The sequence below is a fragment of the Nyctereutes procyonoides genome, unplaced genomic scaffold (assembly GCF_905146905.1).
Source record: "Nyctereutes procyonoides isolate TBG_1078 unplaced genomic scaffold, NYPRO_anot_genome, whole genome shotgun sequence".
NCBI classification, from domain to species: domain Eukaryota; kingdom Metazoa; phylum Chordata; class Mammalia; order Carnivora; family Canidae; genus Nyctereutes; species Nyctereutes procyonoides.
The window spans coordinates 55,878,083-55,902,830 of NW_026575043.1; the positions used below are offsets into that span (position 1 = coordinate 55,878,083).

At 41.2% G+C, this 24,748-nt stretch overlaps 1 protein-coding gene across 2 annotated transcripts; it reads left to right on the plus strand.

Annotated features, from left to right (window-relative positions):
- On the plus strand, nt 1–24,321 carry ANAPC7 (anaphase promoting complex subunit 7). 2 transcript variants are annotated; one of them, XM_055322907.1, is made up of 11 exons: nt 1–192; nt 4,781–4,967; nt 9,478–9,597; nt 12,968–13,079; nt 13,508–13,661; nt 14,405–14,547; nt 16,694–16,811; nt 17,334–17,530; nt 20,406–20,630; nt 21,688–21,838; nt 23,462–24,321. In XM_055322907.1, the coding sequence occupies exons 1-11, from the start codon at nt 92–94 to the stop codon at nt 23,649–23,651; spliced, it is 1,698 nt and encodes a 565-aa protein (XP_055178882.1). In that variant the 5' UTR covers nt 1–91; the 3' UTR covers nt 23,652–24,321. The 2 variants fall into 2 exon arrangements, with proteins under 2 accessions (XP_055178882.1, XP_055178883.1); XM_055322908.1 differs by lacking the exon at nt 20,406–20,630 and having other exon boundaries at nt 12–192.
- Nucleotides 24,322–24,748: the final 427 nt, after the last annotated feature.

Here is a 24,748-nt window from a genome sequence, read left to right on the forward strand (position 1 = left end):
CGGTGAGACCGCCATTTTGGAGTCTTCCCTAAGGAGCTTCTACCGGCTTTTCGCGCCGCTGCCGCCGCTGCCCGCGGCTTTGCCGGGCAGGATGAATGTGATAGACCACGTGCGAGACATGGCGGCCGCGGGGCTGCACTCTAACGTGCGGCTCCTCAGCAGCTTGTTACTTACAATGAGTAATAACAACCCGTGAGTTGAGGCGGGGAGCGGCCTGGGGCTGAGGAGAAGGCGGCGCCGGTTTGGGAGCGGGAGTTGCGGGGGCCTGGGAACTGGCGGGAAGGAGCGAACGCGGGCCTCAGCGGAGGTTTCGGGCCAGCGACCGCATCGTCGGGCGGAGCCCATCTAGGAACACAAAGTGGAGTTGACTCGGTCTCTGCGCTGTACCAGACGCTGGGATGAGCTCCCTGAGGGAGATGTGGCGAGCGGCTGCTTCGAGAAATGGAAGGCGGAGGCCCTGAGGGCGAGCCTGGCTGGGGTTTCCCGAAAGTTGGGAGCGGAGGGTTTCCCGAGGCACCTGTCGCCGGGCACAGCGACTGTCACTTCGCTGGGCTGACTCCTCCCTTCCCGGCTCTCTTCCCAGCTCTTTCCCATTTTCTCGCTCGCCGCAGCTCCAACAGGCCTGGTCTTACACCTTCGTCCCCCATACGAGAGATGGATTTTTTTCCCCTTGAGTGTGTCAGAAGGATCCACGTTCTGGCCTCTAAAACGGGAGACTCCTCTGATGAGTGGAAGTGGCGCCCTTGTAAGGACACGCAGTGCCTCTTTCTGGTTTTCAGAGTCGTTTCTTGAGTCGTTGGACGGATGACAGCACCAGGGCCGTTTCCATCCTCGAGTGCGCGTTGCTCCCCTGCTTGCATTCATCCACTGTACTTACATTAAAATTGCTTCCCGTGGCCTCCGAGGCCAAACATTTTTCTCATCTCATGCCCTCGGCTCACTGTACTTCAGCCTTGCAGGCAGTTTTTTTCTGTTACTTGAACCCACCAGGCTCCTCCTTAACTCAGGGGTTTGCATTTGCTGTTTCACTTGGAGCCCTCAGGTCAGGTTTCAGCTCACATCTCCCCTCCTGGGGAACAGCTTCTGTAATCGTCAGAATTGTCCCATACCCTCACTATTCTATCCCTTTGCCTTGTTTTACATTCTGCATCACTCTTTTTAAATTGAGATATAATTGACGTATTTCAGGTGTGCAACATAAAGACTTGATAATTGTATCCTTATATTGTGAAATGATCACCACAATAAGTCTAGTTAACATCCATCACCACACGGTTAATTTTTTTCCCTTGTGGTGAGAAATTTTAAAGACTTTATTTTCCTTTATTTATTTAAGAGAGACAGCGCAGGGGAGGAGCAAAGGGGGAGAGAGACACGCAGAAGCTGCACTGAACGCAGAGTCCACCTGCGTGGCAATCTCACGCAGAGTCCACCTGCATGCCAATCTCACAACCCCCGAGATCATGACCAGGGTGGAAATCCACAGACTGATGTCCAACCAACTTAGCCAGCCACCCATGTGCCCTAGAACTTTTTGTTAAGATCAGTATTCTGCATCACTTAACACCTAAGGAGGTCAGCACAGTGCCTGTGTGCAGTGAGCACTCATGTGTGTATTGAATGTGCTAAGGAAGTATGTACAACCTTAAGGAGGTAAAACTGCCCAAATTCACACATTTGGTAATTGGGGGAGCCACCATGTCTAGGCTTCAGTCCTCTTGACTGAAATTTTCAGACTGACCTACCACAGTCTACTTCTAAGTGGCATAATCGAATTTTCTACTCAGGGTGGACCCATTTGCATTTGGCCTACTCTAGAAACTGTCTAAGTCAGAAAGGAAAAGTCCCTTAAGTGCCTGTAATGTAGTTGCTGGTCTCTTTTATTTCCATTAGTGTGCTTCTGGACCTCACTACGTGAGAACCATCATTTCACCACCATCCACTTAGTGTTGACAGTGAGGAGCCCTGGTTTCTTTCAGCCTTCTGTGTTTATTCTGGAGCCTTTCAGTTGGTTTTCAGTGATTGGCCAAGGCACACTTTCCATCATTGGGAATTTATGCACCAGTTAGTCATTATTCTTGGTTCTTGAGGATGTTACAGGATAGTTTGAAGCAGTTTAGTCCTCTGACTCAGCTTAGCCCATATATCTTTCTATTAGGTTAAACTGACAGTTTCTTAGCTTCAGGGAGGTCAGCTTAAATCCTGACCTTTACCATGTATTTTTTTTTTTTTAAGATTTTATTTGTTTATTCATGAGATACAGGCAGAGACACAGGCAGAGGGAGAAGCAGGCTCTGTGCAGGGAGCCTGATGTGGGACTCCATCCTAGGACTGCGGGATCACGCCCGAGCTGAAGGCAGACACTCACTTGTGAGCCACCCAGGTGTCCCTTTACCATGTATTATTAAATGTTTTTATTGAATTGACACCATACATGGTAAGAAAAATTAAAACAGTATGGAAGAGTTATGTACATAAGTGTTGTCCCTGAATCTTGAACCTCACCCCACCATTTCCATTTTCCAGAGGCAACAATCATTAACAGTTTCTCATGCATCATTCCAAAGATAATTTATGGCTGCATAAGCAGGCATGTGTTACAATATATAAATATCTGAATGCTTCCTAGGAGTGTAGTAGTATTTTCTACCAAACCTTATTTCTCAGTAAATACAAAGAATCTCAGTTGGAAGAGATCTTAGTTATCTGCACTATATCTTTAGTCCTTGAATTTTCTTTGTAATTTTATACTTTATATTTAATGTTCAGACTAGCTATCTTTTTTAAGATTTAAAAATAAGATAAAACTGACATACTATTAAAGAATACATTTCTGTGGTTTTGAGCATCTTCACAGACTTGTACAACCATCACCACTTTCTATTCCAAACATTTTCATTATCCCCAAAAGAAACCCCATATCTATTAGTAAGCACCCTTAATACCATTTCCTCCAGCCCCTGGCAACACTAATCTCTGGTACCTATTCATGAGTATCCTTCATTTGTTGACAGATTAACTGTTTACAGATTTGACTGCTTTTATTTTAAGTGGCTAAAGCTTTGACCTGTAAATTTGACATGTAAATTCCTCTTAATTTGGCAGGAGTCTGGGCAGGGGTGTGTGTGTGTGGAATTGAAGATTAAAAATAGATGAGTTTCCTATTAAGAATGGTGGCCAGGGCAGCCCTGGTGGCTCAGTGGTTTAGCACCGCCTTTGGCCCAGGGCCTGATCCTGGAGACCCGGAATCGAGTTCCACATCCGGCTCCTGGCATGGGGCCTGCTTCTCCCTCTGCCTGCCTCTCTCTCTCTCTCTCTCATAAATAAATAAAAAATCTTAAAAAAAAAAAAAAAAAAAAAGAATGGTGGCCAGCTTGTAGACAGTTACAGTGCTTGCGAACAATGTTCAATGTCAGTGAAAAAGCTTTTAAAAAATACTGATTCATTTGCACTGTCCTTAAACCCCTGAGACTCAAGGAAGTAAAAATTCTTCTAGTGTGGGGATCCCTGGGTGGCTCAGCGGTTTAGCGCCTGCCTTTGGCCCAGGGTGCGATCCTGGAGTCCCGGGATCGAGTCCCGCATCGGGCTCCCAGCATGGAGCCTGCTTCTCCCTCCTCTGTGTCTCTGCCCCTCTCTCTCTCTCTCTCTCTCTCTCTCTCTCTCTCTCTCTCTCATAAATAAATAAATCTTTTAAAAAAAAATTCTTCTAGTGTTAGTAAAGTTTACTTTTGTATGTAGAATTAAAAAAAAAAGGGGGGGCAGCCCGGTGGCTCAGTGGTTTGGCACCACCTTTGGTCCAGGGGTGGATCCCAGAGATGGGGGATCGAGTCCCACATTGGGCTCCCTGCGTGGAGTCTGCTGCTCCCTCTGCCTGTGTGTGTCTCTGCCTCTTTCTCTCTGTGTGTCTCTCATGAATAAATAAATAAAATCTTAAAAAAAGAAAAAAACTTCCCTCAAGTAAGGCTAATCCTCTTTCTATCCCACTCTTATCCCATTGGGTTATCCTATTCCCATACTTCAGTTTTCAGTTTTTTAATATTCCCATCTTCAGTATTTGAAGTATTCAGTTGCTTTGAAACCTCTTTTTGTTCAGCACTTTTAGAAAAGTGTTTCATAGTGGTGAGGTTTCATTTTTCCAGATTCTTCAACCCTTCTTCGGTAGTATTGGTTAAGTCATTGTGATTTCTGTCCTTTGTCTATATTATGGTAAAAATTGGTGTTAATAAAAGAAAGTATGGATACATATCAAACTATTAAGAGGGCTTGTGGGGGTTATGTAGGTGGCTCAGCTCAGTTGGTTAAGTGTCCAACTCTGGATTTCAGCTCAGGTTGTGATCTCATGATTGTGAGATTGAGCCCTGCACCAGGATTAAGATTCTCTCCTCTCTTTTTCCCCCACCGATCCTACTTGAGCTCTTGCTCTTGCTCTCTCAAAAAAAAATAAGACGGTTTAGACTGAAGAAGGGGAGGGGAAGATGTAGAACATTTTTCTTTGTATATCTGTATATTGTTGAATTTGATTTAGAAGTATCATTGCATTTATAGTAAATAAAGGAGAAAAGCATATTAAAACAGCAATTTAAAGCAGTTGCCTGGAAGTGTTGAACATCTTAACATAGAATACAATTCTCATGCCTCTCATTTTAGGGACTAGTTATGATGACATTTGTAAACTCATTACACAAGACTTTATGCTAGGCTTATGTGGTTACTAAGGAGGATGTTCTATCTAACATTTCAAAATAACCCATGTAGGGGGTATATTTTCTTTGTTTTCTAGTGAGTTATTCTCCCCATCTCAGAAGTACCAGCTTTTGGTGTATCATGCAGATTCTCTCTTTCATGATAAGGAATATCGGAATGCTGTGAGTAAGTATACCATGGCTTTACAGCAGAAGAAAGCCCTAAGTAAAACTTCAAAAGTGAGACCTTCAACTGGTAATTCTGCATCTACTCCACAAAGTCAGGTAAATGGAGTTGGAAGTGTTATTTATTTATTTGTTTTTTTGAGAGTGGGAGACTAGAAGAATTTATAAGACTGCTGATTAGATGTAGAAGATGGAAAAATAAAAAGTAATTTTAAAAGGGAGCTGAATGGGCAGCCCGGGTAGCTCAGTGGTTTAGCGCTGCCTTCAGCCCAGGGCCTGATCCTGGAGACCTGGGATCGAGTCCCACATCGGGCTCCCTGTATGGAGCCTTCTTCTGTCTCTGCCTGTGTCTCTGCCTCTCTCTCTGTCTCTCATGAATAAATAAATTAAATCTTTTTTAAAAAAAATGTAACTCAGTTATAAGGATTTTGGGTACCTAGGGAACTTTATGGGATATAAGAATTCTTGAAGTTTCAGTAGCTTGATAATTAAGTAAATGAAGGACAAAATTGTAATTTCGCAGCATCCGCCAATTTGACAGTCCTCCACTTGCTAGAAATTAACCCTAATAGACTCACAGAAGGTTTGCAGGGTATATAATATAACTAAGGCTGCTTATTGCAGCAGTTTGTAATGGTAAGAAACTAGAAACTTAAGTGTTCATCAGTAGGGTCTAGTTAAATTAGAGCATAGCCATAAGAGGAAATGTGATGAAACTATTACTGAGATGAAAAATGAGAGAGGGTTGCACATGCTGATTCAGAAAGAACTATATATATTAGTAAGGAAAATAAGATTTGAAGACGTATTTCAATGCTTTCTGTTTAAAAAAAAATGCTTTCTGTTTAAAGGAGATAGTTTATAGATATATAAATATATCCTGGTATATGTCTAACATACACATAGGGGTAATATGCATGAAATATTTTGTGTGTTAGAAGGGAAGCAATTTATTTTTTTTTAAGATTTATTTATTCACTCACTCACTCACTCATTCGTTCATGAGAGAGAGGCAGGCAGAGACACAAGCAGGCTCCATGCAGGGAGTCTGACGTGGGACTTGATCCTGAAACTCCAGGATCACACCCTGGGCCAAAGGCAGGTGCTTAACCGCGGAGCCACTGAAGGATCCCCAAAGGGAAGCAATTTAACAGTGGAAAGCTTTAGGAAGAAGGAAACTTCTCACCTTGCAGTTTGAACCTCTCTTTAAGTTTATTTTATTTTATTTTTTTTAAAGATTTATTTATTTATGATAGTCACAGAGAGAGAGAGAGAGAGGCAAAGGGAGAAGCAGGCTCCATGCAGGGAGCCCGGCGAGGGATTCGATCCCGGGTCTCCAGGATCGCGCCCTGGGCCAAAGGCAGGCGCCAAACCGCTGCGCCACCCAGGGATCCCTCTCTTTAAGTTTAAACTATGTGCATGGGGTAGCCCTGGTGGCGCAGCGGTTTAGCGCCACCTGCAGCCCAGGGTGTGATCCCGGAGACCCAGGATCGAGTCCCACATCAAGCTCCCTGCATGGAGCCTGCTTCTCCCTCTGCCTGTCTCTGCCTCTCTCTCTGTCTCTCATGAATAAATAAATAAAATATAAAAAAAAAAGAAACTATGTGCATGCTACATTTAAAAGGAATGTTAATAAAAATATAAATAAGTAAAATGAAAGGAATGTCAGAATAAACAGGGAGTGAAATTATAAGTCACGTTTTTCTGCTTTGTATTTTCTCACATTTTGAAAAAAAAATTGTAGTTTTTTAAGCCTCTAGATTTTCATCTCATTTTCTCTTTATGCTTTGTTTGTTTGTTATTAATGAGCTGATTGCCAGGATTTTCTCTGTTTTCTTTATTTTATTTTAAAGATTTATATATTTGAGAGACAGAAAGTGAGAATGAAGGGAGGGGCAGAGGGAGACAAGCAGACTCTCTGCTGAGTGGTAAGCCTGATGCAGGGCTTTTTCTCAGAACCCTGAGATCAGGGCAGCCCCGGTGGCTCAGCGGTTTAGCGCCGCCTGCAGCCCAGGGTGTGATCCTGGAGACCCTGGATCGAGTCCCACGTCAGGCTCCCTGCGTGAAGCCTGCTTCTCCTTCTGCTTGTGTCTCTGCCTCTATCTCTCCTCTCTGTGTATTCTCACGAATAAATAAAATCTTAAAAAAAAGCAAAAAACCCTGAGATCATGACCTGAGCCAAAATCAAGACCCACTGAGCCACCCAGGTGCCCCTATTTTATATTTTTAAAGTAATCTCTATACCCAATGTGGGGCTCAAACTCATAACCCCAAGATCAAGAACTGCATGCTCCACCAAATGAGCCAGCCAGACTCCCCAGGATTTTCACTGTTTTCTTTTTCTTTTCTTTTTTTTTTAATTTATTTATTTATGATAGTCACACACACACAGAGAGGCAGAGACATAGGCAGAGGGAGAAGCAGGCTCCATGCAGGGAGCTGATGTGGGACTCGATCCCGGGTCTCCAGGATCAGGCCCTGGGCTGAAGGCGGCGCTAAACCACTGAGCCACCTGGGCTGCCCTGTTGATACTGAATGGAAGTCATGTATATTATCCATGTAGAGTCATTCATAGAAGTAGATAACTTTTTGAGTACTCAGTATGTCAAGCACCGTGCTAAACCTTTTAATTAAATACATGTAATCTTTAAGGAATTTTTTTTGACCTTACATTTAAAATTTTTTTTTTTATTTTAAGTTTTTGTTTAATTCCAGTTAGTTACCATATAGTATCATGTTAGTTTCAGGTATACAATATAGTAATTCATCACTTGTGTACTCCATAAGACTCATTGCCTATTTAACCCACCTTCTCACCCCCCTCCCCTCTGGTAGTTATCAGTTTGTTCTCTATAATTAATCTTTAAGGAATCTAAAAAAAAATTAATATACAATGTCATAAAATGAACAATCCAGTAGGTTTTAGAATGTTCACAAAATTGTGCAACTATCACTACCGTTTAAGTACATTTTTATCGGGATCCCTGGGTGGCGCAGCGGTTTGGCGCCTGCCTTTGGCCCAGGGCGCGATCCTGGAGACCCGGGATCGAATCCCACGTCGGGCTCCCGGTGCATGGAGCCTACTTCTCCCTCTGCCTGTGTCTCTGCCTCTCTCTCTCTCTATGTGACTATCATAAATTAAAAAAAAAAAAAAACTTATTTTAAGTACATTTTTATCACCTTAGAAAATTCTTTTTTTTTTTTTTTTTTTTTTTTTCACCTTAGAAAATTCTGAGGCCTTTATCTCCTCAGCATCTGGAAATTACTGTCCCTCTGTCTCCATGGACTTGCCTGTTCTGGACATTTCATTGGAATGGAATCATACAATATGTGACCTTTTGTGTCTGTGTTCTTTTACTTTATTTTAAGATTTTATTTATTTATGAGAGACAGAGAGAGAGAGAGAGGCAGAGACATAGGCAGAGAGAGAAGCAGGCTCTCTGGAGGGAGCCCAATGCGATCCCAGGACTCCAGGATCACGCCCTGGGCCAAAGGCAAATACTCTACTGCTGAGCCACCCAGCTGTCCCTGTCTTCTTTTACCTTAGCATAATGTTTCAAGTTTGATTCATGCTATAGTATGAATCAGTTCTTTGTTTCCTTTTTATTGCCGAATAATATTCCATGTATGGCATGCCTAGGTGGCTAAGTCGGTTAAGCATCTGCCATGGCTTGGGTTATGATTTCAGGGTCCTGGGATCAGGGCCCCCCCACCCCCATCAGCAGGGAAGTCTGCTTCTCCCTTTTTTTTTTTTTAATTTTAAAGATTTTATTTATTTATTCATAGAGACGCAGAGAGAGAGAGGGGCAGAGACACAGGCAGAGGGAGAAGCAGGCCCCACGCAGAGAGCCCGACGCGGGCCTCGATCCAGGGTCTCCAGGATCAGGCCCCTGGCTGCAGGCGGTGCTAAATCGCTGCGCCACCAGGGCTGCCCTTCTTCTCCCTTTAACTCTGCCTTTCCTCCCCACTCGTGCTGGCTCTCTCAGATAAATAAGTCTTTTAAAAGTATTCCACTGTATGGATATGCTATATTTTATGTATTCATTAGTTGACAGATAGTGCTTCCACTTTTTGTCTATCAATAATGTTGGTGTGAACATTTGTGTGCAGGTAATTTTGTTTGTTTTGTTTTTAAGTAGGCTCCATGCTGGGCATGGAGGCTAACACGGGGCTTAAACTCATGACCCTGAGAGCAAGACCCGCACTGAAATCAAGAGTCAGACACTTAGCCAACTGAGCCACCCAGGCATCTGAACATTTGTGTGTAGGTTTTGTATGGACATAGTTTTTTAGTTTTCTTTCTTTCTCAAAGATCTTATTTATTTGACAGAGCAAGCGAACGAACATGAGCCAGGGGGTGGAGCAAGGAGAGGAGAAGCAGGTTCCCTACTAAGCAGGGAGTCTGAAGTGGGACTCCATCCCAGGGCCTGGGTTCATGACCTGAGCTGAAGGCAAACGCCTAACTGCCACCCAGGTGCCTGGTTTTCAGTTCTCTTGGCTTTATGTACAGGAGCAGAATTGCTGGGTCATATGCTAACTTTATAACATTTTAAAGAATTGCCATACTGTTGAAGTAGTATTTTGAAGAGATGTCTTCATTGCCTCTTAGTGTCTTCCATCTGAGATTGAAGTGAAATACAAAATGGCTGAGTGTTATACAATGCTAAAACAAGATAAAGATGCCATTGCTATTCTTGATGGGATCCCTTCAAGACAGAGAACTCCCAAAGTAAGTTGCATTAACAATTTGTTACATAGTATTCTATCTGGTCCTTCCAACCTACTTCCTCCATGTTTTCTCCATGCCTTAGGGAGTCCATCTGAACATTTTACTCTTGACTCACTTTGTTCCTTGTTAATGGAGTGGATGAGATTCAGAGAGATAAGAAGAATTACTTTCTTATGAAACCCTGAAAATCCAACTGATGAAAATGGTAGCTGGAGAATACAACAAGTGCTATTCTTTGGTATTTCTTACCTTAGGAAATAATAATTTGCAAATGCTTCTAGGTAGCAATAGTACTTTTTTTAGAACCTCATGTTTTGCATTCTGTAGGTATCCCCATTTAATAATGTGAATGAGTTTATTAATCCCTTTGTTTTAAAAATCCGAGGTTACAAGATATTTATATACTTATTTGTATATAGAATATATAGTTGTGTTTGATTTGGCAGTATAATCTATAGAACACCTTCAGCTAAAATCAAGAGATCTGGTATCTTGTCTGAGTTTAGGGCATATAAGCTGTGAATTGTGTAGTGTGAACTTGGGCAAGTTACCAATCTGAGCTTTGCTTTTTTTTTAATTTATAAAATGAGGTTAATAATACTTTGCTGACTTTTGGAAAAATAAAGTTTATATATGAAAGAATACTTTTTAAAATATCATTCCTTAAGGAGTATTATATTGGGTATCTTTGATTACAGTTTGTTTTGAAGTCCAGTTTAGAAGAACCATGAGAATCCTTGCTCTTAGTATTGAATTTACATCAGTAGTTAATATTCTAACATATGCTTTCATGTTACTTGTCTTCCTCACTTCATTGAAGAACTGTTCTGTGCAACTTATGCTTAACAATGATGAGTAATTTTATATGTAAGATATCTGTGTACATCCTCCTGCCATAAGTAATCTAAGCAGTGATATATTAGGTTTTTTTCACCTAAGTGTTGCTGAGATTAAAAAGTAACCAATCAAACTTGATGAAAATGTGTTTAATGTTTAAGCATCTGTTTATATTGAGGATTTATTTACTATTTTCTGAGTTTTCTAAAAACTAAGCTATTTCCTCAGTTTATTTTATGCTGTTAAAAACATTTGGAAGCATATTATAGACTAACTTGTCTCATAATAAGTTTGGCTGCTATATACTAAATTGTTTTCTAATACTGTATGAAAGTCTTACCCCAAGTACTTTTTTTTTTTTTTTTTTTGCAAATGTGAAGAGTGTCTTCCTTTTGGAAGATGCCATTTTGATTATAAACTTTGAATGATACCTTTTCCTTCTCTTGTTGGAAATATACCACAATTTACTCAATAACTTGAGGGTTGGGGACATTTTTTGAAAATGAGTAATAGCAAATAAGCTCAACCTTGTGATATCCAACACTTTGGGGTTTAAAGCCATCATTTTAAGAGAGACTAGAGGATTCCACATTTGTCAGGAGTACATATCTTTCATTCTATAGAGCTGTTGTAGCCAGGAACAAACAAAGATGTGTGCCTCAAACATAAACCTATAATATTTACAGTTTTTCTTTCTTGTCCGTTAGGGAGTTAACTGGCTTCTCAGTCTGTGTAATGGACAAGGAAGTGAGTCAAAATACGTCTAAATGAACGTCTGTTAATGTATGGTAAACACCACCACACATTTCTTCACATTTTAAAGGAAAATTCCAGTGTGAGATTATTATAACTTGGTAAATCTTCAACTTTTAAGAGTAAACATATTGACATACAATTTCTCACTCAGTTTCAAGAGAAAGATGACTGCTTGTGTTTATAACTGGTAGAGTGTGGCCTTGTGATGTTCCCAAGTAAGGATCTGTTTTAAAATAATTGACTTTCTGATAGGTAATACTCAAAACTCATTTGTTCGAAGTGACAGGTGGTTAAAGGGAATTTTAATATTTGTTGAGACAGATGGTCAGTCATAGTTTGTTAAAAACAAGCAGTCAAGAAAGGATCTTAAATTTAACCTTTTATTCTTTTCAAGTGTTGACATTAATACTGGAGTTTTCCTTTAAGTATTTTCTTTTGCATTTTCAACATAGCCTAAAATGGAAAAGCTGAGGCCAAATAAAGTTTTATTTCTAGTATTTCATTATTTCATTACTTGAATCATCAGTATGGATTAATGCCATACAGATTGTTTTATATATGTAAGTCATAATGGAACAGATGTTCTTCATCTTCAGAGCCACTCGAGTAAATATCTGGCATACGAGGCTACAGATAACTGGAGAGATTGGGGATTGGCTTTTTTGTGTGTGTTCTCACATTGACTGCTTCCTTAGGCAAACACTGCTCTGTTCAAGATCTATTAATTTTCAATTGTAATGTTCCTTTTTTCTCTCTGTACTATTAAGAAGATCATTTATTTTTCCCTGTAACTTCTACGTTCTTTGGAACTTTTAGGTTTTCTCATATTATCCTTGTTGCGTTTTTAGAAAGGGTTAATTTTTAAAGAGCTCTACTGAGTCACATACTTGAATTGTGCTAAAAATGCATTTATTGGATTTAAATGATGTAGCTGATCTCTGGATCATTGTACCTCTAGAGGTCAGTTAGGGTTGATTTTTTGTAGCATTACTTTGATATGTCCATGCTTTCAGAGTTAGAAAGGCTAGAGTTTAGCTGCTAGAATAATTGTCAGAGAAAAGCCAAGTATTTAACTCTTTGTTGTTTCTTTTTTGGGGGAAATTTATTTGATTTTTCTTAACAAACAATGTTAAGAATTCCTCATTTTCTTATGTCTTGATATTAATTGCATTTAAAATATGTCAACTTGAGCACTTCTAGGGTAGTTCATCTTCTGTCTTAAGAGCAAGAAAAAATGAAGGTAATTAGAATTCTGTAACATTTCCTTTTCCTTTTTTTTTTTTTTTAAGATTTTATTTATTTATTCTTGAGAGACCCACACAGAGAGAGAGGCAGACACAGGCAGAGGGAGAAGCAGGCTCCATGCAGGGAGCCCAGTGCGGGACTCAATCCCGGGACTCCAGGATTACGCCCTGGGCCAAAGGCAGGTGCTAAACTGCTAAGCCACCCAGGGATCCCCTGTAACATTTCTTAAATATTATTCCCATTTCCAAAGGCAGCATCTTTGGTACAGATAGTATGGGGCCTTTTGGTTGGGTAAGTGAGAGGAATTTGACTTTCCTCTTAGAGATGGGAGGACATAGGAAAGGTGAAGGAAGTAATTTCCTGTTTGGTGTGAAGAATGGGATTGGTCTTTATTTTCACATGGCTGTGGGTAGAGTTTCCAGTAAAAAGTAGAAGCATAGCTGGTAATAAAAAATCAGGACTTAATTGGTGGTGAGATATTTTCTTTGCAATATACACTTATCTTACTGTCTTTTGTTTTTGTTTATTACAGATAAACATGATGCTGGCAAACCTGTACAAGAAGGCTGGTCAGGAGCGCCCTTCAGTCACCAGCTATAAGGAAGTGCTGAGGCAGTGCCCGTTGGCCCTCGATGCCATACTAGGTGCAGATCATTCTTAGCCTGTGTCTGTGCATTGTTACTTTCTGAGGTGATAGTTGCACTCTTAACTTTACATTAGAATTTGTACATGCCAGGGCACCTGGCTGGCTCAGTCAGAAGAGCTTGCGACTCTTGATCTCACAGCATGAGTTCAAGCCCCTTGTTAGGTGTAGAGATTACTAAAACAGTAAAGTTTTAAAAAAAAAAAAATTGCCAGTGCCTAACTTCCAGAGAGTGATTCAGTAAATTACTGTTTTGTATTTTTAACAGATCAAGAAATGTTAAACTATGGTTGTTTTGTCATCCGCATCTTGCTTAGAATAGGGATAGAATTATCTTGTAGCCAAAGGGAAGTGTAGCCTATTGCTTCTTGCATTGTGGAAGAGGGATGCTATGCCTCACCTCATTTTTCTTGTTTTCTGTTGGATTAGGTTTGCTTTCCCTTTCTGTAAAAGGTGCAGAGGTGGCATCGATGACAATGAACGTGATCCAGACTGTGCCTAACTTGGATTGGCTCTCTGTGTGGATCAAAGCATATGCTTTTGTGCACACTGGTGACAACTCGAGAGCAATCAATACTATCTGGTGAGAGCCAAAAAAGTTAATTCAGTGTTCTTGAGGCCCTTTGTATGGAGGTCTGATGTATCTAAATTAGCAAAATAGAAATATGAGATGTTTATCTCTCGGCCTGTTGTCCTCAGGCTTGCTTTTTAGTCTCTTAATGTACCTAACAATACTAAGGGTAATAATCTCTGCTGTGAGGACCTGTTAAATGTAAACTTTGACTAAGTTCAGCTCTGTATTTGCAAAAGTGATAACCCTTGCAAAGCAGGCTGCCTTAGTTGTCATGGTTGAACCTGGAAGAACATCTTTTTGAATGTCCCAGAAGCATAGATTGCAGCATCTGACCTGGGTTGCCTCTTTAGAACTGGGATTTTCTTTTCTAGTCAGGTAAAGTCCAAGGATAAGGGACTGAGTTTTGTGTTCTGTAAAATCATTTGGTTGAGTAATAAGTAGCAGTCACTTTTGAATGACATTACATTTAGCACCATGTTGTCCTCTGAAAACCTACAACCAGAAAGTTCTTTCTGGGTAATGACAGAGATTTCTGCTTCATTCTGTATATTGGCTTTGTTATCCTCTCTAACTTTCTTTAAATCATAAACTCAGAAAAAGAAAAGCTAGTCTATACAGTTTATTTGAAAAGTTTTTTATTATGAAAAATGTTATATATACACAAAAGAAAATAGTGCTTATATACCTGTCATTGAGATTCTGAAATTAAGAGGATTCATAATACATGTTAAACAATGTTTAATATTTTGAAGTTCACTAGAGAAAAAGTCCTTATTGCGAGATAACGTGGACCTGTTGGGAAGCTTAGCAGATCTGTACTTTAGAGCTGGAGACAATAAAAACTCTGTCCTCAAGTTTGAACAGGCACAGATGTTGGATCCTTATCTGATAAAAGGTAAGTAATTTTTGAGGCATGGTGGAAGTGGCTGTAGTGGGGAGGATCAGAAAAGAAAGGGAGAGGGGATCCCTGGGTGGCTCAGCGGTTTGGCGCCTGCCTTTGGCCCAGGGCACGATCCTGGAGTCCTGGGATCAAGTCCCACGTCGGGCTCCCGGCATGGAGCCTGCCTCTCCCTCCTCCTGTGTCTCTGCCTCTCTCTCTCTCTCTCTATGTCTATCATAAATAAATAAATCTTTTTTTTCTTTTTTCTTTTTTTTTAAGATTTATTCATTCATTCATTCAGAGAGAGCGAGGAGAGAGGCAGAGACACAGGCAGAGGGAGAAGCAGGCTCCATGCAGGAAGCCCGATATGGGACTCGATCCCGGGTCTCCAGGATCACACCCCAGGCTACAGGCGGCGTTAAACCGCTGTGCCACCGGGGCTGCCCTAAATCTTTAAAAAAAAAAAAAAAAGAAAAAGAAAAGATAAGAAAGGGGAGACAATATAGCATAATATTCTAATACCATTTTTCATAGAACTATTGTGAAACTTATTTCAGTAGTCTTTTACTTTTTTTTAGGTCCTAATACATGCCTTTTAACACTTGAGTAATTCCATTTTAAGCAGTTGTTTTTGCTTGAATTCAAGTGTCATCTCCAGGCAGATCATTATTTGGCTCTTTTTCTTTTGGGAGGAGTGATAGCCCTTCCTTATGATTTATAAATTTATGGTGTGCCTGACAGAATTTGGATGGCATCCCCAAAACCATAATATCCTTTTAGGGGATTTAGTTTTACTGTGACCTTAGTATACTTGAAAGCAAGTAAGTGAACAGGCATTAAGAGAGGACTGAGATGATTAAAGGAAGTAATTAGGAATTAACAACAACAACAAAAAAAACAAAACAAAACAAAAAAGGAATTAACAACACAAAATCCTTGATCTCAAAGATTGTAACTGAAGAGGTGAGCCATAGGGACTTCCAAAGGATGAGTATCCAGTGACTGGCAGTGAGTGTGGGAAGGTATTGATAGGCTGAAATCTGCTTATAAAGTCCCAAAAGAAGCCATGAGAAAAATATGGCCTGTTGACAGTTTTTAGTCCTGTAGACTCTTAAGGCTACAGAGCAGGGAGATGAGAAAACAGATGCAGAAAGATGAAATTGTTTGCTCAACGTCTCCCTCCTGCCCAGTGATTAGTTCTCCTCTCAGTTGCCTGTGCCCATGATGAAAATGGTGTATTAGAAATACTAGTCTGGCAGTAGTTAGCAGCTTGGAGTTGAAAGCTCAGGCCGAGTTTAGGGGCCAGCAGAGTATTGCAGTGATCTTGGCAAGAGAGATATTTTCCTGGGAGTCTGAAGGGATAACAAGGAATGAGGGAGATGGTGGTAAGAGATGGGTGACAGCAAGCAGGGACCCTTTTATAGAACACAAGTAAGAATAAGCAGAGTAAGGGTGATCTTAAATCCGCTGGGCCAGAAAGAATTAGATGCTTTTTCTGGAATAGGCTACTTTTTCTGAGACTAACTGCATATTAAGTGTGCACTCTTGAAGAAAAGAACTTATTTGATGCCTTTTTTGGGCCTTTTCTGGTTATGAGTTAGGATAACTGCACATCATGTCACAGGTTATAGGGACAAACAGTTCCCAAAGATAATTGGCTTTCAAAATTGTGAGTTGTAGGTTCTTCTACTCTTTTGCTTTTTAAACTTCTTGGATGTTTTGTCTTTTTAATGGTCTTTTTTTTTTTTTTTTTTAAGATTTGTTTATTTATTTGAGAAAGAGATCAAGTGCTAGCAAGCCAGCATGGGGGTGGGGCAGAGGGTGAGGGAGATTCTCAGGCAGACTCCCCTCCCCTTTGGGTACAGAGCACAATGTGGGGCTTGATCTCATGACCTGAGACAAAATCAAGAGTCAGATGCCCAACCAACTGAGCTGTCCAGGTGCTCCTTTAATAGCCCTATTGTAGGAAAGTGTGAATGCTGGTGGGAGGAGCTCATGATTGTGGAAAGGGCCCAGACCATGCTGGAACTGAGGCTTGAGTGGGGGCTCTGATGAAGGCTCTTGCTCTTTTATTTTTTTTTATTTTTTTTTCTTGTTTTTTTTTTCTTGCTCTTTTAATAAAGGACACCTGCTGCTTTTTAAAAATCCTCTTCCTTTCCAGGAATGGATGTATATGGCTACCTCCTGGCACGAGAAGGGCGGCTAGAGGATGTGGAGAATCTTGGCTGTCGCCTTTTCAATATTTCTGATCAGCATGCAGAACCCTGGGTGGTCTCTGGGTATGTTTATGCGTTCTCTTTTCTCTCCAGTTTTCAGTACGTTCTTTGGGAAATTGATAGCATATAGGTTGAAAACACAGATTTAAAAGATAATCAGACTTAGATTCAGATCAAGGTCTTTGACTTTGGACACATTAGTTACCTTTCTTAGTCTCTTTTCTCAGATTTTCATGGAGTAGATATCAGTTGAGATAATGCATCATGCTCAGCACTGGAAGCCATCATTGAAGGCCAGAAGCTGTTGCTTCGTTATTTATCATGGCTTTGCAAATTCTCTGAATATCTCTCACATGTAACATATCCAGATACCACATTTTTTTCCCTTCCATATCAAATTTCCCCTTAAAAATACTTAGATTTTTCTGCTTTTGCGACTTGTGCCCCTCCCCATGCCCCGCTAATATCTCAAGTTAAAGCTGTAAGTGTGGCTTGTAATAAGAATCATATAGAGGACCTTCTCTTTGGTTTTGAATGAAGTTTCTTTATTTTCTTTCAGGTAATGTTTCATTTTTTTTTCTCCAGGTGTCATAGTTTTTATAGCAAACGCTACTCCCGGGCCCTGTATTTAGGAGCCAAGGCCATTCAGCTGAACAGTAACAGTGTTCAAGCCTTGCTACTTAAGGGAGCAGCACTTAGAAACATGGGCAGAGTCCAAGAAGCAATAATCCACTTTCGGGAGGCTATACGGCTTGCACCTTGTCGTTTAGATTGCTATGAAGGTAAGATGAAAAATAGAGATGAATAGTATGAATCTATAGGTATGTAGCATTAACACTCAGATGGAAGGTTTTAGTTTTTTTGAGAGAGAGCACATGTGCTCATGGGCGGGGAGGGAGAACAGAGAGGGAGAGGGAGAAATCTTAGGTAGACTCCACACACAGTACAAGGTTTGATCTCATGACCCTGAGGTTATGACCTGAGCCTAAATCAAGAGTTGGATGCTTAACTGACTGAGCCACCCAGGTGCCCTCAGATGGAAGGTTTTGTTAGGCCAGCAGTTCCCAAACTCTGTTGTATGTTATAGTCGTCTGGGAGTACTTTTAAAAATCCTGATGCCAGTTCATTCCAGTATTATGTAAATCAGAATATTGCAGTTGGGAGATAGGCACCAGTATTTTTTGAAGAGACCGGGTAATGCTAATGTGTGGACAAGTTTGGGAATTGCTGCATTAGGCATTTAAAAATCACTTAAGGCTTTCTTGGATCTTCAGAATATATTTTTTTCATTCTCTTTTCCTGGCTTTTGGTGAGGGAGTAGTTGGTAGGGTTTTTTTGTCCTGTTTTAGTTCTCAAACATGGCCCACTCCTTAATGTGAATCTGTGCTGGCACTCTGCTGGATTGCTTGCTTATGTCTTTCTTCTTTTTAGCAGTTGTTTTACCTCGGGCTAGAAATACTACTCTTAGGGTAACTTCATATCCATATGACAGTATCGATTGTGGGAACTAGTCAGTTCATTTTGACCTCCTGAGTGGGCATGATCAGGGTCAAACTTTGTTTTGTTAAGTACTATTTTAAGTTCCTGTGAACTGACCCTAGGAGTTCAAAGGAGCTGTGCCAGCTTCAGCAACATTTGGTGACTCAGTCACAGATGTTAAAATAGATCTTATAAGATGCAGTTCCTCCAAAGCGTATTTTTATAAGAATTTAAAAATAAACTCAGGAGTCTAGGAGTGACTTGCTCTTAACAGGAAGAGGAGTTCAGATTTGAGAAAATTTGGAAGTGAGGGTAAAGAACAAATCTTAGATAGAGAACTATGCATATTGTGGATTTGTTCGTAAAGCCGAAGGCAGACACTTAACCAACTGAGCCACCCAGGCGCCCTCCAGATTAAATTTTTGATCCTGCAGCATAACTTCTTAGCCTCTCAGCTGCTTTTATCATGGTGTTCCTTTCTGGTGCATGCCTGTTTCACAAGAGCCCAGAAATGCAGTTGAATAATGACTCTACAGTGCTTAGACAGAGGATGGTTAGAGGCATTGGGGTGGAGGACTTTCCCCAGCCCAGTGAGGCTTCATGGGCTGCCTGTACTCAAGCTACCATTTGGAGTTTTGAATCAGGGTAACTGTGCTCTCTGGTGCTTCTTGTAACCTTCAGCTGAGCTTCTTTATTGGTGGAGGCACTGGATTAGTGAAGAGCATTCTTTCCATTGCCTTTGAACTTCCAGCGAGGGCTTTAGCAGGGAAATAAAACTGCTCAATAAGTAGTTGCAAACAACCGTATTCTGAGTCCAGCATATTGGCCTAAAGAGTTAGGGAATTTCTAGTTAAGTAACCATTGTTATGTTCATATATATTATAAACGCTGCTGAGGTGGAGGAGTACGCAGAGAAAATCTTCCAGGGTTGTGTGGGTTTGGGGTTTAAGCTGTTTTTCTGTTTTGATGAGAGCTTTGTGTCAAAAAGTACTTCCTCTGTTCTCAAGTTCTTGGCAAGAAGAATTGAGAGTTGACTGAAATGTCCCCAGAGGACATCTTGTGGGTATGATAAGAGGCAGGAGCTGCCAGTCTTTATGTACTTATTAGTGCATCTGATGGAGCATTTTCCATCTAGGTTAGGGAAACATCAGCAAATGTCTTTTAGATAACTTTTTATTTTTTATTTTTTAAAGATTTTATTTATTTATTCATAGAGACAGAGAGAGAGAGGCAGAGGCACAGGCAGAGGGAGAAGCAGGCACCATACAGAGAGCCTGACGTGGGACTCGATCCGGGGTCTCCAGGATCACGCCCTGGGCTGCAGGCAGCGCTAAAGCACTGCGCCACCGGGGCTGCCCGAGATAACTTTTATGTTTTTTTTTTTTTTTTTTTTTTTTTTTTTTATGATAGTCACAGAGAGAGAGAGAGAGAGAGAGAGAGAGAGAGAGGCAGAGACATAGGCAGAGGGAGAAGCAGGCTCCATTCACCGGGAGCCCAATGTGGGACTTGATCCCGGGTCTCCAGGATCGCGCCCTGAGCCAAAGGCAGGCGCCAAACCGCTGCGCCACCCAGGGATCCCCAACTTTTATGTTTAAAATGAAAAGTTGTCATTTCACCTTAGGTTGCTCCCTAGGTCCATTAGTAGAAACTACACTAAACTAGTAGTTTTGTAGAACTGGACATTCACTTGGAATTGTAGGAGCTCTCCCACGCAGCTCCCAAATGTGCAGAAAAGCTGCACATATCTTTAGTTCTAGGACTAAAGGGGACTGAGCACAACCGGAAACTAAAGGGGACTGAACACAACCAGAAATTAGTTTGTTAGGAGGCAGTGGAACTTTGTTTTGTTAATATCTCTATCTCCAGGAATGATTAGGGTCATCTTTGTTGCTCTAACATCCACCCTGAGCTGCCTACTTGCTTCATTTTACTTAAGCATGTTTGTTTCCTTTGCTAACTAAAGGTGCCTTTGCAGCACATGCAGCCTTTTTCACGTCCCTGAAGTGCTCTGGGGAAGAGCATTTCTTACTCCATCAACATGCTCTCCAGTCTAATATCAGTTTTCCCCTAGCCTGCCCTTTCTTTGAAGCTTTGAAGGTTTGCAATTTGGAAGGCTGTCAGGGTGGAAGCATTGCTTAGAATGGTAATGTGGTTGAACTTTCTGTTCTATTTTTTCAGGTCTCATTGAATGTTACTTAGCTTCAAACAGTATTCGTGAAGCAATGGTAATGGCTAACAACGTTTACAAAACTCTAGGAGCAAATGCACAGACCCTTACCCTTTTAGCCACTGTTTGTCTTGAAGACCCAGTGACACAGGAAAAAGCCAAAACTTTATTAGATAAAGCCCTGACCCAAAGGCCGGATTACATTAAGGCTGTGGTGAAAAAAGCAGAACTACTTAGTAAGTGTATCTTATTTACTTCCCTTTTTTGTTAATTGTATAAAACCTGGTGTCATTTGGATTTCCTCCTCCTAGCTGGTTATAGATGACCAGGCATGTGTGTGCCTTTTACAGTAGGTTTGAGCCCATGTGAATTGGTTTATATTTAGCACAACCAAATGTAGCTATCTTAGACTGACTTGGATTGGCACTACTCTTTGAGTGGTTCAAACCAGCTATACTTGGTTGGTACCTGTTTAGCTCACTTTCATCTGTTTTGGTTGTCCTGTACTAGTTTGGCCTGAATAGAACTAGTTTTAGCCAGTAGAACTGTTTTTCAGTCCATCTGAATTTGCTTACGACTTTCCTTTTAGCTTTGGTGTTTTTAGTCCTGATTCATAATGAAGTCCTGGGTTTGGGCTAGTTTGGAAAATAAAATGCATTTTGGCTTTTTATTTGAACTTAGGTTAAGAGTATATTTTAAAAAATTAGAACTCAAGCTGCACATTTCTTTTCTTTTTTTTTTTTTTTTAAGATTGTAATTATGGGCAGCCTGGTTGGCTCAGTGGTTTAGCGCCGCCTTCAGCCCAGGGCCTGATCCTGGAGACCTGGGATCGAGTCCCATGTCGGGCTCCCTGAATGGAGCCTGCTTCTTCCTCTGCCTGTGTCTCTGCCTCTGTGTGTGTGTGTGTGTCTCATGAATAAATAAAATCTTAATAAAAAAAAAGATTGTATTTATTAGAGAGAAGCAGGGGGAGAGGGAGAGGGAAAAGCAGGCTCCCTGCTGAGCAGGGAGCCCAATGTGGGGCCTGATCCCAGACTGGGATCATGACCTAATGCGAAGGAAGACGCTTAACCATCTGAGCCACCTAAACACCACTCAAGCTGAACATTTCTTAATGGAATAGGAATTCATAGGAGCTTATTCTTATTTCCTGCCATACCACTGTTCTCTGAAGGACATCTACAAAGAGATTATTAGATTGTGAGTGTTGTGGTTTTGTGTATATGATTTGGGATGGGAGTGTATTTTCAAAATGTTGTGTAAGAAGGAAAATGAGGATCTTTTTCTTTGCAGGCAGAGAGCAGAAATATGAAGATGGAATTGCTTTGCTGAGGAACGCCCTAGCTAATCAGAGTGACTGTGTCCTGCATCGGATCCTAGGAGATTTCCTTGTAGCTGTCAATGAGTATCAGGAGGCAATGGACCAATATAGTATAGCACTAAGGTAGGCACTTAGCCTCCCATGGGGGGGAAGGTCAATGAGGGGAAGATGAGGCAGGGAACTGTGTAACAGGAGTTCTGGAATCATACACGTTTGTGCCCATGATTGAAAAGAGTAATTATAGTAATGATTAGAAGAGTTATTTGTGAGCTCGTATCTTAAAGAAATTTCATAAAGTATATTATAAGTAACATTAAAAAACTGTTTTACTCATAACCAGCCCATATCACTATAGCATCTGTTTTCATTTGTGTAGATCATATTCCTGGTCTTGCCCACACATAAACATATTTTTATAGGGTATATGTAGTATATATTTTATATTCTGCTTTTTCAAATCAAAGTATTGTAAGTACTTTCCCATGTTTCTACCTACTGTAGTAAAGAACCTAAGCTCTGAAGTTTGAATATTACTTTCACCTGTTATCTCGGGCAAGTTACTAACAAGTTTCCATGTCTATATCTACCTTAATAGGTATTGAATGATTCCATGAGGATTAAATTATTATTCCGTGTAAAGCTCTTAGTGGTGTGCCTGGTACATAGTAAATACTAAATAAATAGTGATATTCTTACTGTTTAATATAGAAGTGATTTCTTTGAGGGTTGTCTGTGTGTCTGGAAGGTTACGGTGAAGGCCTGTCTCTAATTGAGTCTGTTCGCATCCATTTACTTATTTAGCAGTTGAGCATCTGGCATCTCAGTAACCACTGCGTGTGCTGTGATTCCGGAAGCTCTCAGTCTCAGGCATGTAGACTGATCGATGATGCCACATAATAATAAATACTTTCATAGCAGTCTCTAGAAAGCAAAGTGGGAGTCCCAAGGGTGGGGAGCCCTGGGTGTGGGTGAGAGCCGTATGGAGGGTTTCAGAGAAGAGATTACGAATCAATCTGCAGTTGTGTAAGTAGGAACAGGACCCATTAGAGGTTAAATTTGCTAGAGATTGGACACCTCCTGGCCTTGATAATAATTACAGGGGCAGGAGGAAGAATTGCTTAGAAGCCAAGCTAAATGTTCTCAAGCCTCTGAACTTTGGGGTTTGGGGCATGTATTAGGACTCTTACGTGCTAAACTTGAATGCCTGGGTAGGGGTAGCTTTGGGTCCTGGAGTCTAACCTAGTAGTTGACAAATGTGTTCCATGGTAAGCATGATAATTTTGCTTGACTACTGAAATGCTGATATGGTTAATTATATCATAAAAACATGAATCAACTTCACTCACAGAAAAATATTTTTTTGTAACTTTGTAGCTTAAAAATCCGATGCTGTTAAATTACATTTGAATTTGTCTATTAATGGTTGTTTGCTGGTTTTTCATTTGTGTTACCTAGTATCTTCTTCTAGCAGAATACTGGGGTAATAAGTTTGAAAATGTATAAGAAATATGTGGAGAAAAACTCAAATTGAGAATGCTAAAAATTAGGACAAGATACCTTTTTTCACTTCTAGTGGTGGAGTCCCTCGATCCTGCCTGTGGAACCAGAGTTGTTTGGAGAGGCCAGGCATTAGCAGTTTCTCTGTGACTGGGTGGTCATTTCACTGCTGTGCCAGGGAGATGACGCATCAGCCAGCAAGAAGCAAGGCAGAGATTCAGGCCTCTCCTTTGTTTTGTTGTCCCCTAGTTTGGACCCCAATGACCAGAAGTCTCTAGAGGGGATGCAGAAGATGGAGAAGGAGGAGAGTCCCACGGATGCCACTCAGGAGGAGGATGTGGACGACATGGAAGGGAGTGGGGAAGAAGGGGACCTGGAGGGCAGCGACAGTGAGGCGGCCCAGTGGGCTGACCAGGAGCAGTGGTTCGGCATGCAGTGAGGCAGGCGGCAGCTCTGTGGCCACACTGGCCTGCCCTGCTCTGAGCACTTCCGTGGACCGGAGGAGCCCGCTCTCTGGGAGGACAATGATTCCGCATGTAATTGCAGCAGGGGTCTCTACCTCTTGCTCCGTATTTCTAGTAGTGAATTCATTTTTAAAAACTGAGCCTGACCAACCTTCCATATATCTCTGTCCTCCCCTGCTCCAGTCAGGGAGGATCGAGTGAGCTCTCTGGGAGACCTGCAGATGTGCCAGGGCTTCTTGGGACAGAGTGCTTTTTATATAACTAATTTCTAAATCTGAAGCTTGAGGAATAGACAGTGTTTTGTCTGTGACATTGTGGGTGAGTTTAAAAGGAGTGATCTGTCACACAGCAAGAGTGTCCTCTCCCATGTCAGACAGCAGCATGGGCCGGCCCTTTCAGAGAGGGTTTCCTGTTCCGGAAATCATCATCCTGAGCTGTCCAAACTTCCTTAGTAACCTGCTCCCTTCTGCAATGTTAGTAATGCCTTAAGCTGACAGTTGCTATTTTGCAGAACAATTTTCCTATTTGCTAATCTGGTAACTTGCCTATGAGCCTGGGCCGGATCTGAGAAACAGGTGTGACCTAGAGCATGAACAGAGGCACACCTGGGGTAATTAACTAATAAAACTGTTTTTTGTACAGTAATGGTGTTGGGTTGATCAGAATGGAAACCCTGTATAGATTCTTACCTTTCTTTGGGTCTCTGATTCACAATGCATTGATTCAGCCCCAGAATTATTTGCCATAAACATACTTCCTTTCTTCCCAGAGTGTTGGGAGCAGGAGGATTGGGAACTTGGGATAACACTGAGCTGGTTCATCTGTTTGCATTTTTGATTGATTAAATTCCCCTGGGGGAGAGCATCTTTGGCCTGATTATGGCTGATTCTGCCCAGTTTTGTCAAGGGCACTAAACAAGTCTGGTTTCAGCATTCTGTCACAGGGTCAGCAGGGGGCGCAATCCCTGGGCTTCGTGCTGGGAGATTTCACCTACCCTCTTCCCCCTTGTTTCTTTCTTTCTTTTTTTTTTTTTGTTCCCCCTTGTTTCTTAAGATGCCATGCTTTTCACTGT